This window comes from Syngnathoides biaculeatus, chromosome 12, assembly GCF_019802595.1.
Source record: "Syngnathoides biaculeatus isolate LvHL_M chromosome 12, ASM1980259v1, whole genome shotgun sequence".
Taxonomy (NCBI): Eukaryota; Metazoa; Chordata; class Actinopteri; order Syngnathiformes; family Syngnathidae; genus Syngnathoides; species Syngnathoides biaculeatus.
Genome location: NC_084651.1, coordinates 29799555 through 29813291, shown reverse-complemented (window position 1 = coordinate 29813291; position 13737 = coordinate 29799555). Strand labels below are relative to the sequence as shown.

Below are 13737 nucleotides of genomic sequence, written 5' to 3'. Positions count from 1 at the left end.
CACGCCACCCTTTTCAAACTGAGGACCATGGTCTCAGATTTGGGGGTGCTGATTCTCATGCCAGCTGCTTCACACTTTTCTGTGAACCGTTCCAGTTGTGTGCTGTGCCCCATTTGTGCAGACCCGGCCACCAAGCCTTTGGCTTGGTATTGTGAAGGTCTGCTGGGAATGTCTGGCAGAATCCCGTCAGAAAGAGTTCCAACTGTCACCTGCGAAAGAACTTTGCACATGTTCCAGCGAATGTGGGGGACATTGAATCAGTATGAACCATGTTCTATGCCCCGACTGCTGAGGCCGCTGACTGGAGCTGTGGCCATAAGATGGTCGGTGGATCTCGCAGAGGGAATCACGAACCTGTTGGTGCACACAAACAGTAAGGGATCCATCAAGTGGTAGAAGAAATCCTATTGGCAATTTTTGGCCTGTGGGACACCTGAGGTAGCTGATAGGTACCGACTGGCCAAGGAGGATGTAGCTTTCGTGGTCGCTGAAGCAAAAACTCATGCATGGGAGTGAGGAGTTTGGTGAGGCCAAGGAAAAAGACTTCCAGATGCCATTGAGGAAATTGTAGTTCAGTAATTTTTTGGCCTGTGGGACACCTGAGGTAGCTGATAGGTACCGACTGGCCAAGGAGGATGTAGCTTTCGTGATCGCTGAAGCAAAAACTCATGCATGGGAGCGATGAGTTTGGTGAGGCCATGGCGAAAGACTTCCAGAAGCCTTTGAGGAAATTCTAGTCCATCATCTCGGGTCACAGGTGGGGAAGCAGCGTCAACACATCTAGTGAGCATGAGCTGTAACTGACTTCGACTCGAGACGTTATAAGTCGGCGGGAGGAAAACTTCCAAAACCTCAATTCCACTGACATGTCTACCCATAAGGAAGCAGAGTCAGGGTTCTCTGAGGCGGGCTCTCCTATCTCTGGAGTTGAGGTCACAAAGGTGGTTAAAAAGCTCTTTGGTGGCAAGGCCCTATAGGTGGATGAGATTCACAGAGTTCCTAAAGGCTCTGGATGTTTTGGGGCTGTCCTGGTTATCACGCCTAACATCGCTTGGACATTGGGGAGAGTTGCCTCGAGACTGGCAAACTACACCAAGGTTGACCTTTGTCACATATTCTGTTCATTACTAATATGGACAGAATTCCTTTGTGCAGGAGAGACAGAGTGGGTCCGATTTGGTGGCCTCAGTATTGCATCACTGCTTTTTACAGATGTGGTACTGTTGGATTCATCAAGCTGTGATCTCCAACTCTCACTGGAGCAGTTCACAACTGAGTGTGAAGATGCTGGGATGAGAATTAGCACCTTCAAATCTGAGACCGTGGTCCTCACTCGGAAAAGGGTGGCATGCACTCCCGAGGTCAGGGGATCAAATATCTTGGGTCTTGTTCACAAATGAGGGAAGAATGGAGCAGGAGATCGTCAATCAGATTGATGCGTTGTCTGCAGTGATGCGGACTTCGTATCAGTCCATTGTGGTAAAAGAGGAGCTAAGTCAAAATGCGAAATTCTCAATTTATCAGTTCATGTATGTTCCTACTCTCACCTATGGTCACGAGGTATGGGTCATAACATAAAGAACAAGATCCCAAATACAAGCGGCAGGATGTCCGGGCTCTCGCTACGAGATAAGGTGAGAACTTCAGTCATCCGGGAGCGGTTCAGAGTCAAGCCACTGCTCCTCAACATTGAGAGGAGCCAGATGAGGTGGCTGGGGCATCTCATTTGGATGTCTCACAGGCGCCACCCTGGTGAGGAATTCTGAGCACCTCCTACCGGAAAGAGACTCCTGGAATAAGCCAGTACACGCAGGGGAGACGTTGTCTCTCCTTTGGCCTGGGAACCCCTCAGGATCCCCCTAAAAAAGCTAGATGAATTGGCTGGGGAAAGAAAGGTCTGGGTGTCTCTGCTCGAGGTACTGCCCCCGCAACCAGACCAGGGTTAGCGGTCGAAGATAGCTGGATGGATGTAATTTTGAACTAAGTTCAGTGTTCTAAAAATGAAATAGCTCAGAGTTCTTTTTACTCCAAATACTGAATGCCCCTAATGGCGACCCAATAAACATTTACTATTCTTTACCCCATTGTTGCTACCCATTCAGCCCACACTTGCCAGCTGGAGCTTTGCCTATATAATGCCAAAAACAGAAAAAAGAAAAAAAACTCACTAATGTAAACATTGAATGTCTCATATTTTGTCTTATTAGACGTCCAATGAGTGACTCTCTAAGATGGATTATGGATACATATACAAGTGTTAATTTTAGCTTTAAATTTTTTTTTTTTAATCAAACAAGTGTTCAGAAAAAGTGGCCTTTGACAGCTACTTATGTTAGACCCAGTCTTGGATTCCCTTTTTCCATTTGCAAAAACCGCTTCTTTTCCTCTAATTTGGTCACTCCGTGTAGACGTGCAACTTGTGAGAGCACAGGTTTGTTTCTAACTGCGACGGCTGGGTCAGAGGAGAGAGGTAGGAGGAGAGCTCCTCGAAAGATACGAATGACCTGATTCTAGTAAGTAAGTTTCTTTCGGCTTGTCCCATTTGGGGTCGCCACAGCGTGTCATCTCAGATGAACGCACATATATGTTTGGCACAATTTTTACGCCGGATGCCTTTCCTGATGCAACCCTCCTCAGGGAGTGGAGGCCCCAGTTGAAACTCAGGAATGTGTGAATAATTTTGAATCATACTTCATGTTCACCAATATATTTGGAATTTAACTCCTGATGAAAATGACACATAGAGACTGAAAGACAAATGATTTGTGACAGATTTTCTGAGGCTGTTCAAGTCTGATACTGAAGACAACGACTAGTGGTTTGAGTAGACAGGAGGAGGGAAATAAAAATTACTTTTGTTAGGTTTGAGCTTTTTCATTGTTTGCTGGGCGACGTGCACAGGGACACATTTCATACGCGGATCTTTTGTTACGTTATGAGAGAGCGATTACGTGGTCCGCCCCACACTATTATTTTTTTTAGTAGCTGTATGCGCATGTCAACACATTTCATACGCGGATCTTTTGCTACGTGATGAGAAAAAACACACGGGACCATATTGGCTGTGAGTTTTTCATTAATAATATAGCAAAAACCATCAGTTTGACAACACTTGACCTTCAAGGTTTAGAATATAGTCTAGAGAGAGCTCTTGACCCTCATGTCTAACTATTCGTACCACACTCAAACTAACCCACAGGTTGGTATTCTACTTTTTGTGAAGTGGAAGACAACTGGGAGGATGGGGTTGCAGTCCTGACCTCTATTAATTCTATACATGTGAACTGAATGATACTTTTGTCCAAGAAGTCACCAGAAAACAAGTCTGAGTCTTTTAAATCTTGGAAGAGCTTCATTCCAAACTGTGCATGTTGCCTCCTTAAAAAGCACCACTAGTTCTCTATTCTTTGGTTGTGATTGCTCGATCCATACACAGAATGTGTGCAAAAAGTTGTCCAGATGGTTGTGCCTCAAGAACCTCTGCATTTGCTCAATGAAACAGTTCCCGGTGCCAAGTTCTGAACGAATTCGGAGAGAAGTCCCATTCTTTGATGACACCTAATTAATAAAGTATCCAGCAATTATCTTTGGATCACTGTTTGTTAAGTAAGCATGTAGCCATATCACCATGCGTGAAAACGCTTCTATTGCACCATTGATGCCAATCCTATATGGTTTGAATTTGCCATAGTAGTCAACAAGCCACACAACGTTTGGGCCGGGATTCTGGTACATACGCCCATTCCCCTTCCCAATCATTAAATATAAAGCAGAAGGGGCTTCGTGTACAAAGCAGCTAGACCTGAGTTTGATACATTTATTAATTTACTCAATATTGTATACTCAACATTATGTACATAACTGAGGCACCCATAATATTGAACATCTCAATGTATAATAATGTACAATAATGTAGAAGAAACATACTAGAACCACAATGAAGAATGTTAAATCAATACATATCTAAAATGTGTAATCAACTTTGTTTAACCAAGCAAAGGCTGCATTTTTGGTGCAGTCAGGCTTTAAAACAGCAAGAAGATATACAGTGGGGGGTTGAGGGGGACATGGTTAACTTTCACATTTTGATTACAAGAAACTACGTGTGTTTCCCAAACCTTTAGTCTTCACGGTAGGTGATGTAGGTCCCGCAGATTGCTTCCTCCACCCTCTCCAGTTTTGACAGAGGCTCTCAGCCTCTGATATGAAGGAGCACAGAGAGTCCTCCTCAAACCGGTCAGAATCTTCAAAAGAAAACCTCTCACCATCTTCCCACTCAGCAAACATCAATTCCATTACGTTGATTTATATTTTCAACCGCCCACAGGTCTTTGATTTCAGTTTACATCGAGTCCTTTGTCGACAAAAACGAGGTTGAGACTTTGGGGAAAACCCTCAGACTTTGAGAAATCAGACAACTCGAGAACCAAAGAACGTGGCACACCACGTGTTTTAAGTGTTTGTTTTCAGAAAATCAAAGGGCCGAAGCAATTGCGTGACTAAACAGACTTTCGGCTTTACGGGTTCACTATCGACTGAATAAATACCATCTGCTTTGCGACCCTTTATCAGATATGGCCTCTCGCAAAACAACTAAGGTTCCGTCTAGATTAACTCAATGTGTTTACATTTACACACTAGCACAGTTGATCCTATTTGGAACGCGTATTCCCATTACGCGTGTATAATTCAGTTCCTTTAGAATGGCGTCTCAATATTACGCATGATTACCTGAATCATTTGCATGTTGTTTGTTATTTTGAAAGAGTTTCTTGTTTTGTAAGCGTTGACGATATCCTCAACTATTTACACCATTTGACAACCTATTCCTTTACGTCTCGTTCCCATCCCCAAATGATGTCTTCGTTTACGTGTGTAATCCCTAGTCTAAAAATAAATGTTGATATTTTGATATTATCCCCATGACGTTGGTACAAAAAAACCGAGGACCAAGAAAAATGTGTCGAGCTTCTACCGCAAGGATTTTCCACCAGCTCATGGTTATAAAGGGTTATCCGATAAACAACTACAACTTATTATTTTTCTTCTTCTTCTTCTTCTTCTCTTCTTCTTCTTCTTCTTCTTCTTCTTCTTCTTCTTCTTCTTCTTCTTCTTCTTCTTCTTCTTCTTCTGCTTCATCTTTTTCTTCTTCTTCTACTTCTGCTTCATCTTTTTGCGGGGGAGATTTAAACAATACAAAATATACGTCAGTAAAACATATTCGTGTGTTTATTTAGAATTTATTGTTGTGAGAGTGACTTGTTGTGTGTCTATATGTGCCATGCAATTGGCTGGCAGCCAGTTCAGAGTGTGCCTTGCCTGCTGCCCAATGATAGTTGGGCTCCAAGCATTCCTGCGACCCTCGTGAAACAGAAAATGGATGGATGTTTTTAATTTACATTCACGCGTTTTACGGTACCAGTGAGATGAGAATGGCGCCATAAACAAATTGCTTGAAGAGAAGACCGGCTAGAGTAGCGACCTAGAGCAGCAGCTAACGTGGCAGCTGCGTCTGGAAGGTCGATGTTCCCATCAAATACAATGCATTGGGTCTGGTTGCACCGTGGAATTGTCCAGAGTAGAGTATTTTCAGTGAGATTGTTTAATTCTGAACACATCCCTGGTTATGAGAATATTTTCTTTTTTTTAAATTTGTGCAGTTATCATCAAGGTGAACAAAAGTGGATAACAATGTTTAAAGAATAATACAAAGGGCGCCACAGTGGTTGAATGGTGAGGACATCTGCCTCAAAGTTCTGAGGACCAGTGTTCAAATCTTGATTTGAGCTCCTGTGTGGAGTTTGCATGTTCTCTCTGTACCTGTGTGGGTTTTCTCCTGTCACTGATTTCCTCCCACAGCCCAAAAACATGCGTAGCCGGTTGACTGGGGACTCAAAATTACCCGTAGGTATGAATGTGAGTGCAGATGGTTGTATGTATTTTGTGTCCTGAAATTGACCAGTTCAGGGTCTACTCTGCCTCTTTTTCCCAGAGGCTCTGGTACTGCTGCAACCCCTGTGAGGAAAAAAAATGTATGGCTGGACAAACAAAATCAGTGATTTCCAACCTTTATGAAGCCAAGTCACACGTTTTACAATTGATAAATGTCACAGAAACCAACAAAAATCTCACAAAAATTGGATACTTTAATTACTTTATGTAGTTAGGGTTGGACCCTAACTCGTTGATTTTAATACAAGACCTGTTATTTGTTCTGTCTGGCACTATGGCTCACTGGCATAAATAGACAAATATTATTTCTTAACATGGACATTATTTCTTGTAAACAATTAGTTTTTGAGCAATTCTGTGAAATGTTATAGTTTCTATGGAACGGTGGAGCAGCTGCAAAGTGTTGGCCTCACAGTTCTGAAGTCCAGGGTTCAATCCCAGCACCGCCTTTGTGGAGTTTTTATGTTCATGTTTATGTTCACCCAGACATGTGTAAATCCAGTTGTCCAAGACAGGGAAGCGAATTAACAGTCAAATTTCTTATCGGCGAAAACATCAACTTCAGCATTAAATATGAATCCTCTATGCCAAGTGCCTCTAATTTTTCCAGGTAACTTTGACTATCACGTTCTAATTGTTTAACGGCATCGGACAAAATTCTGGGTGTTATTCTATAAGACATATTTTTGTTTGTTCTCAACGGAATTAACTTTCAACAATGCTTTATTTGCCCGGGAATATGGCAATGTAAACAAAAATCACATATTATGACGTAGGTGCATAATCTCTATAGGCGCCGCTCTTAACCCACTCATTGTCTCATTTGCCCAAATAGTGTCCTTTTCAAGTGGGCAAGGGACTCCCTGGGTGGCCAGATCCATCTAGGGTGCTGACTAATTAGGTTAGCACCACAACCACAAGCCATGGCTGTCCAGTCTCCTCTCTGATGTCCTTGTTGGCAAGCCACTTCATGTTGGAGTGCCACAAGAAATGTGCAGTCTCCTTGTTTTTTCATTCCCGTGGGAACATGGGCCTCATGGAGAACTGCGGGGTGCCATTTTCATGTCTCTTGTTCGCTACACCATCACCCCCTGCAGCTCGTCCACAGGTAAGATCCAGCGCAGACTCAACACCTCCCTGTGGAACTGGCTGTTGGACTTCCTGACGGGGAAACCCTTGGCAGTTTGGGTCAGCAGCAACACCTCCAACTCTATCATGCTGAAAACTGGGCGCCCCCAAGGATGTGTGCTAAGGCTACTCCTCTTCACTCTGCTGACCAACGACTTCATCAAGTTGCATTACAAGTCGCTGGTCAACCTTGAGGGCCAACGCGATGAGTGCGTCCAGCGAAGGAGGGAGATCCACAGCGATGAGGAGAACCCGGATTTGGGAGGAAAGCCCCTGGAAAAAGGCGTCGTGCAGGGCATCCTCGTTCCATCGACTCTCAGCGGCGCAGATCCGGAACTCAATCACGTAGTCCGAGACGCAACGACGGCCCTGGCGAAGCGTCAATAGGCAGGCCGCAGCTTTACGTTCCGGCACCGCATACTGGAACACCTGGGTGAGTGCGCAGATGAATGACGTCCAAGAACGACAAGTTACGGAGTTACGACTCCATTCAGCCTTTGCCCAAGCCTCCGCCCTTCCCGTCATGTGGGAAATGAGAAACGCGATCCTGGAGCTGTCTGTGGGAAAGGCGGACGCCTGCAGTTCAAAATGGAGATCGCACTGAGCGAGGAAAGGCTTGAGGTTCCCCGAGTCGCCTGAGAATCGTTCCGGTCAGGAGAGCGGGGTAACACTGCTACAGGAGAGCTCCGTAGCGAGTGGTGTGGGCAGAACCGGTGGTGCCGGTTGAGTGGCCACCGTTGTCGTGGCAACCACGCTAGCCTTGGAGGCTAGCCACGGCTCCAACCGGGTGCAGATCTCATGGAGCCTCTTGTTGGTTACCTGGAGAGCAGCCTCCTGCTCCACTAGGCGTCTGCCCTGGACTTGCAGGGAGCGACGGATAGCCTCTGAGTCGGCTGGGTCCATGTTTAGGCCAGATCGTTCTGTCATGAACGGGGCTCGAGGGTGGACCCAAATGGACGACTCCAGAGACAAGCAGACAGTACAGAGGAAACCTTTATTCGGTCCAAGGTCAGGGATCAGGGAAACTAGAGTGCTGGAACAGGAATGAAGCTCAACGAACTGGAGCAGACCAGTCGTCATCGGGGTCATATAAATACACATGGTAATCAGCCGCATGAGGTGCAGGTGTGCGCCTCCCAATCAGCGCAACCGCGCGGGCACCCGCGCAGCCTGGGGTGGAGCGGCAGGATCATGACACCGATTGAGATTGACCGTCATGTTTAACTTCTTCATTTTCTAATAATAGCTCCAACAGTAGACCTTTTTTCACCAAGCTGCTTGGCAATTTCTCCGTAGCCTTTTCCAACTATCCAGAGTTGTACAATTTTGTCTCTGGTCTCTTTGGACAGCTCTTTGGTCTTGGCCATGTTACAAGTTTGAATCTTACTGATTGTATGGGGTGGACAGGTGTCTTTATGCAGCTGACAACCTCACACAGGTGCATCTGATTCAGGATATTACATGGAGTGGAGATGGACTTTTAAAGGCAGACTAACAGGTCTTTGAGGGTCAGAATTCTAGATGATAGACAGGTGTTCAAATACTTATTTGCAGCTGTATCACACAAATAAATCATTAAAAAACCATTCATTGTGATTTCTGGATATTTCTTTTTAGATTATCTCTTTCACAGTGGACATGCACCTAAAATGAAAATTTCAGACCCCTCCATTATTTCTAAGTGGGAAGACTTGCCATATAGCAGGGTGTTCAAATACTTATTTTCTTCACTTTATGGCGGGACTGTGGGTCAACTGGTAAAGCGTTGGTCTCACAGTTCTGAGGTCCCGGTTCAATCCTGGACCCACCTTGTTTGCATGTTGTCCCCGTGCTTGCGTGGGTTTTCTCCGAGAACTCCATTTTCCTCCCACATCCCAAAAAACACGCAACATTAATTGGACACTCTAAATTGCCTGTAGGTGTGATTGTGAGTGTGGTTGTTTGTCTCGATGTGCCCTGCGATTGGCTGGCAACCAGTCCAGGGTGCCCCCTGCCTCCTGCCCGTTGACAGTTGGGATAGGCTCCAGCACTCCCTGCAACCCTTGTAAAGCGGCCATGAAAATTTATGTGTATATATATATATATGTTAGATGCAATCATGTCAGTTTTATATTGTGCACGGATTTATTTTCAGAATTCACAAAATGGCAACTTATTCCATCATTGTTCTAGCAGAATTAGAATTTGTGTTCCGTTTTAATGTTGTTTTCCTGTGCTGTACATATATTGACATTATTTTATAAAGTGTATTTGGCATGTTGTTACGATGACACGAAACGGGATAATTTCAGAGCAAAGATTGACAAGACAAGGAGGCAGCCTAATAGTGTTGGACCGCGGCCTGCATTCGGCTATTCCTTTCGGTCACCTTCTTATACACGATAAATAAAAGGATGTAGGTTTGATCTTGCGATGATGATCTTGGATTTAGGCATCGGCCAATGTCTTTTTTTTTCACGGAGACTGGACCTTGGGATAAAGAACACCTTTCGACTGGACTGAACTCATTGGAATTTGAGACTTGGCTGGACAGTCTAACGACACTAAGATGAACCGGGTAGCTGTGGTTACCAGGCACAATGGCCTCGTAGCTCCGCTGGGTAACAACAACTCAAGAGCTTCGAGCATCGTCTCGACATCCCAAAGGAGAGCAATTTCCACCTGTACCGACAGATGTATCAATGAGGGAAAGGAATGTTTATTGAGTACTCATCGATGCCCCACAGACAAACCTGAGCTGGTTTGCAAGTGGACAGGCCGAATATCCTCAAGACAGAGGTCTGGGCGGACTGCTCCTTATGTCTGCAACCAAAGTTTTAGCTCCATGCACGACCTAGTCGACCACGTCAACGCTGAGCACGTAGCAACAGGGCTCGACACTCTCAGTCATGTCTGCATGTGGAAGGAATGTGTGCGCGAAGGGAAGGCGTTTAAAGCCAAATATAAACTTATCAACCATATTCGCGTGCACACTGGGGAGAAGCCCTTTTTGTGTACATTTCCCAACTGCGGCAAGATGTTTGCAAGATCCGAGAACCTCAAGATTCATACTCGCACGCATACTGGTAAGATGAACGATTCTGTCTTAATTACTTTGTGATGTTTTAATTACATTTTAGTTTCGCAATTAGTGCCCAACTGACCGCTAGCAACTATATAAAGGGGAAAAAAAAGACAATTCAAATGTGTAGGATCGCCACCGTGTACAAAATGGCACGGTTCACTTATGATTAACATCCGTCCTTTGCACTTACGATCCTAGAGGAAAAATCCAAGCCCAAACCCAAACCATTAATAAATGGAGTGGGTTTTTTTTTTCATATAAGGACTTTGTGTTGCAAGACAAATTTTCCTTGTTTTGAATGAAACTTAGCTGCGTATAGTAAAATTCTCTGAAATACTCTTGTTTTCAATCTTTAAGATGGGGTTCAGGTTTGGAGTCATCAATTAAATAGTTGCGCTTCTCATGGCAAAGCGACAAATCTGTAACTTTCACCTAATGAACTCCCGTTTTCAATATTCAAGTAGTTATTTAAATTGAATTCCTTTGTTCAAGGCTCATTGCAGTCCTTCTGCAGTTATTTCAATGGGTTTAATCTGAAAAAAGATGTTCAAGTGTGTACATTTTTCAGATGATTTAAAGGTGAAGTATGCCAGACGCAAAATACTAGAAAGATTTGAACCTAGCCGCACTCCCCCTCCTTCAGTGTCGCTGGCCGAAGCCACGCCCCTCATCTATTTGCACGCACAAGTCACCAGCTGGCTTTCTCGTGGTCACCTAATAGCAAGTTTGTCATTTCCAGCACATCTCTTTCACCGGTAAGTAATAAATAAATGAATAGATAAATAAATAAAAATTGATTTTGAGTTTGTATTGCCAAATTAACTCAAGGCTGTGTAGTTAAAAAGTTAACAGCATTTATGTTACATCTGATTGATAAACTACCTATTAAGCAACAGCTCACTTTATGAAAGCTATGAACATCAATACTCCACATTGTAGTTGATGAAATGTCAGGTCGATTGATCATATCCTTTGTTGTTCAGAGGCCACAAGAAGAGGAGAGGATGGCTATTTGTGACCCTGACCACAAATCTGTGCCAAATAAAACGCGGTATACCAGTCAGTCATGGCCGGCCCGAGAGGCAGAGCGGCTCACCCAGGAACCCGGACCACAGGTTCAGTTAGAGAACGGGGTGTGCATTACCATGTACCTCAATCAGTGCTGCTGTTGAAGTGTTATGGCAGTCAAGGGAGAAGAAGGTTGAATCATCGCACACAAGGTGGTAGGCTCTGCACTGTTATAATAACACAATTTGTACAGACAAATGGACACACACATTTTTAGTAACTGTACATCACAAGTGAAAGCAAATTTTATGTAAACTTCTATTTCTCTTGCCAAACTTTCCATATTGTAATAAATGTATTGTTGAGCTATTGAAAAATAAATGTGTTGCTACCAAACCGCTTTTTACATCCATCCATCCATTTTTGAGCTGGTTATCCTCGCAGGGGTTGCAGGAGTGCTGGAGCCAATCCCAGCGGTCATTGGCCAGGAGGCAGGGTACACCCTGAAATGGTTGTTAGCCAATCGCAGGGCACGTGGAGACAGACCACAGCTGCACTCGCAATCACACCTAAGGGCAATTTAGAGTCTCCAATTAATGCATGTTTTGGGGATGTGGGAGGAAACCAGAGTGCACGATGGAGAGACTATTGCTCTCGAGTGGCCTGGGAATGCCTCAGCATCTCGTCGGAAGGGGTGGATGAAGTGGCTGGGGAAAGGTAAATCCGGGCTTCCTCGCAAAAACTCCTGCCCCATGACCAGATCTGGGATTTGTGAGTGAATTGGCTATCAAAACAGTATGGCCTGAAGGACATATGTATATACATAAATAAAAAAATGAAAATATACATACATATATACATACATACAGACATACATACATAGAAGTAAAATAATCTAGAAAAAGGGTGGCACGGTGACTCACCTGGAAAGCATTGGGCTCACAGTTCTGAGGTTCCGGGTTTAATCTCGAACCCGCCTGCGTGGAGTTCGCATGTTCTCCCCGAGCCTGTGTGGGTTTTCTTCAGGAACTCAGTTTTTCTCCCACGTCCCAAAAACATGCAACATTAATTGGACGCTCTAAATTGCCCCTAGGTGCGATTGTGAGTGCGGCTGTTTGTCTCGATGTGCCCTGTGATTGGCTGGCAACCAGTTCAGGGTGAACCTTGCCTCCTACCCATTTACAGCTGGGATAGGCTCCAGCACTCCCGCGACTGTCGTGAGGATAAGCGGCTCAGAAAATGGATGGAGGGATGGATGAACTAGAAAAATAAAAAATACAAATATAAAAAAATAAATGAAAAATAATAAAAAAAATTAATTATGACAAATTCTGACACACTCAAAGGGCAGAAAACAAGATTGAATTTTTTTCCTTGATAACTGTAGAACCCCTTGATAAATCACTTCTGCTGTTTCAAGCGATTATATAGCAGTTACATTATACAGACATACAGCAGTTAAATTGATAAATATGATGCAGAATGCACCTTCAGCTTTTTATATCAAGCGCCTTCCGGTCTTCGGCTCACTTTAGTACCGCGACGTCACACGATCCAAACAGCCTGTTCATTTAGCATTGTGTGGTATTTTTCCATGCTGTTGTTCCTGTCCTTGTACGTTTGTTGTTATATAATTAAGCAATTACCAATAGTCATGATGATGTATTTTATGGAATTTGGTTGTACAGAAGGTTCAGGTGTTGGAATTTTTTTTTTGGAGGGGGCTTTCCAAACGAAAAATAATTTGTCACCAGTGGATAGGGGAACTCAATCAATGGGGTAGAAACTCAGTTCGCTATGAATACCTCACAAGTCTTCCAAACTGTTCTGATCACTTTGAACCAGCGTGTTTTGAGAAAGACTTAGCAGAAAGCATTGGAGACAGAGGAAGAGGCTGAAACAAGTTGTGGTGCCAACTTCCTACGGCCATCTGAACCTCAACCACCACCAAGAGAACTAAATTTTGGAGCTGCCATGGCACAGATGATGTGAAGAGTTTCCCTGTGTATCCCTGAAACTTAAATTATGGTTAATATGCAAGGCGCGAGTTGCAGGTTTCCACCGTGCTTCCATGGGTTTTCTCCAGGCACTGCGGTTTTCTCCCACATCCCAAAAACATACAATAACCGGAGACTCTAAATTGCCCTTAAGTGTGATTGGGAGTCCTACTGTTGTCTGTCTCTAAATACCCTGCGATTGACTGGCAACCGGTTCAGGGTGTACCCCGCCTCCGACTCAATGATATCTGGGATAGGCTCCGGCACTCCACGACCCTTGTGAGGATAAACTGCTCAGAAAATGGATGCATGGATATGTATGCATTTTGCTCATCTGTGTTCCTGCAGTGGAATCGCCCACATTTTTACACATTATGGCCCAAAAGATGAAATCTGGGTTTTTTAGCATTGCTCGTCCAGCTAAAAGAGAAGCAATGACCATGGAAATGAAGGTCAACATGACGATCATAAAGACTTGGACTTCAGTTGGCTGACCGTGGCAATTGTTATTAAGGACAAAGCCCGTATTTTAGCACGCGTGAAGGGTTTGGCCCATGTGAGGGATACAGTGATCACGAAGCAACATTT

General features: G+C 44.2%; 1 protein-coding gene across 5 annotated transcripts in view; it reads right to left on the bottom strand.

Moving 5' to 3' along the window:
- The window catches only part of zswim8 (zinc finger, SWIM-type containing 8), a 226335-nt gene extending 221260 nt beyond the window's left edge, over positions 1 to 5075 (bottom strand). For 3 of the 5 annotated variants that reach the window (XM_061837428.1, XM_061837429.1, XM_061837432.1), the window contains exon 1: positions 4119 to 5073. In XM_061837428.1, coding sequence (XP_061693412.1) covers positions 4119 to 4296 — 178 coding nt within the window. In that variant the 5' untranslated portion in view covers positions 4297 to 5073. Of the gene's footprint in view, positions 1 to 4118 lie in introns of all 5 variants that reach the window. The other 2 variants (XM_061837433.1, XM_061837430.1) reach the window with 2 other exon arrangements.
- Between the last annotated feature and the right edge of the window lie 8662 nt (positions 5076 to 13737).